Source organism: Myotis brandtii, unplaced genomic scaffold, assembly GCF_000412655.1.
Source record: "Myotis brandtii unplaced genomic scaffold, ASM41265v1 C42310878, whole genome shotgun sequence".
In the NCBI taxonomy this organism is placed as follows: Eukaryota; Metazoa; Chordata; class Mammalia; order Chiroptera; family Vespertilionidae; genus Myotis; species Myotis brandtii.
This window is the reverse complement of record NW_005322088.1, coordinates 1-1,293: the sequence shown is the minus strand read 5'-3', so window position 1 is coordinate 1,293 and position 1,293 is coordinate 1. Positions and strand designations below refer to the sequence as shown.

Here is a 1,293-nt window from a genome sequence, read left to right as displayed (position 1 = left end):
CCCTCCTCTGCTAGATGAGTGTCTTCCTGTACATCCTGGCGGCCCGGGCCTCCTGTGCTGCCCACCGGCAGGGCTTTGAGAAGAAGGGCCCTGTGTGAGTACAGGGTGTGGGTGCCGGGCAGTGGATGGGCGGCGTTGGAGGCCGCATGGCCTGGCCTCACTCACAGTCCGCCCTGCTCCCCAGCTCTGGCCTGAGGCCCTCCTTCGCTGTCCTGCTGCTGCTGAGTGCCGCGTGGCTGCTGGCTCTGCTCTCCGTCAACAGCGACACTCTCCTCTTCCACTACCTCTTCGCTGCCTGCAATTGCATCCAGGTACCCGGCCGCCCGTGCCTGGGGGAGCCCCACGGAGACAGGAGGGGGAGCGGGGCTGTGGGTGCTCCAATGGGCACTGACACAGCTGCTGCCTCCTGCCTGCCAGGGCCCCCTCATCTTCCTCTCCTACGTGGTGCTTAGCAAGGAGGTCCGGAAAGCACTCAAGTTTGCCTGCAGCCGTAAGCCCAGCCCTGACCCTGCTCTGACCACCAAGTCTACCCTGACCTCGGTGAGGGGCCCAGGGCTCAGGGAGGAGGAGGGCTCTCGGGGAGTCGGGGGAGTGGCACGAGGCCCCAGGAGCCTGCTCTCTGTGCTTTGGTCCCACTTTCTCTCCATCCCTACATTCTTCCCTGGAAGGAGGAAGGGGTGGTAGAGTGGTATGTGTGGCCTGGGAAGAGGGGGCCCTGAGGGGAGGGGAGGGGGGCTTTGACTCGGGAGAGAGGGCCTGGAGTTTGGAAGAATCAGGTGAGGAAGTGGCCAGGACAGTAATCAGGCCCTGAATGCCCAACACCTGAGAACCCCCTGGGCTCCAGGTAAATTCTCCACGTCTCCCAGGAGGCTCTCAGGAGATAGCTCCTAGTGCCGTCTCTTACCGACAAGCCCGTATACAGCCGAGTCCGGGGTGCTCGGGGTGCACAGGACTGGCACAGCGATGGCAGAGCTGCAAGCACTACTCGGCCCTGCGATGGGAGGCAGCGGAGATGTGGGCCTCTCTTCCAGACGTGGGGTGTGGGAGGTGGGACTTGGGGCAGGCTCCCCCAGCTTTTGTGCTTCCAGCCTAGGACCGCCCCCCCATCTTGCTCCTCCACTCACTGACCTCTCTGTTCCCCATCCAGTCCTACAACTGCCCCAGCCCGTATGCGGATGGGCGGCTGTACCAGCCCTACGGAGACTCGGTCGGCTCTCTGCACAGCGCCAGCCGCTCGGGCAAGAGTCAGCCCAGCTACATCCCCTTCTTGCTGAGGTGAGCCCAGTGACGAGG

General features: G+C 64.1%; 1 protein-coding gene across 1 annotated transcript; it reads left to right on the top strand.

Annotated features, from left to right (window-relative positions):
• Positions 1-13: 13 nt before the first annotated feature.
• On the top strand, positions 14-1,279 carry LOC102262732 (cadherin EGF LAG seven-pass G-type receptor 2). Its single transcript, XM_005852954.2, has 4 exons — positions 14-94; positions 185-311; positions 418-540; positions 1,148-1,279. The coding sequence occupies exons 1-4, from the start codon at positions 15-17 to the stop codon at positions 1,277-1,279; spliced, it is 462 nt and encodes a 153-aa protein (XP_005853016.2). The 5' UTR covers position 14.
• The last annotated feature ends 14 nt before the right edge of the window (positions 1,280-1,293 follow it).

Coding starts and splice junctions, on each gene's coding strand:
- LOC102262732 (XM_005852954.2), top strand. CDS start 15: ATGAGTGTCTTCCTGTACATCCTGGCGGCCCGGGCCTCCTGTGCTGCC. Junction 95..184: donor TTTGAGAAGAAGGGCCCTGT/GTGAGTACAGGG, acceptor CCTGCTCCCCAG/CTCTGGCCTGAGGCCCTCCT. Junction 312..417: donor CTGCCTGCAATTGCATCCAG/GTACCCGGCCGC, acceptor CCTGCCTGCCAG/GGCCCCCTCATCTTCCTCTC.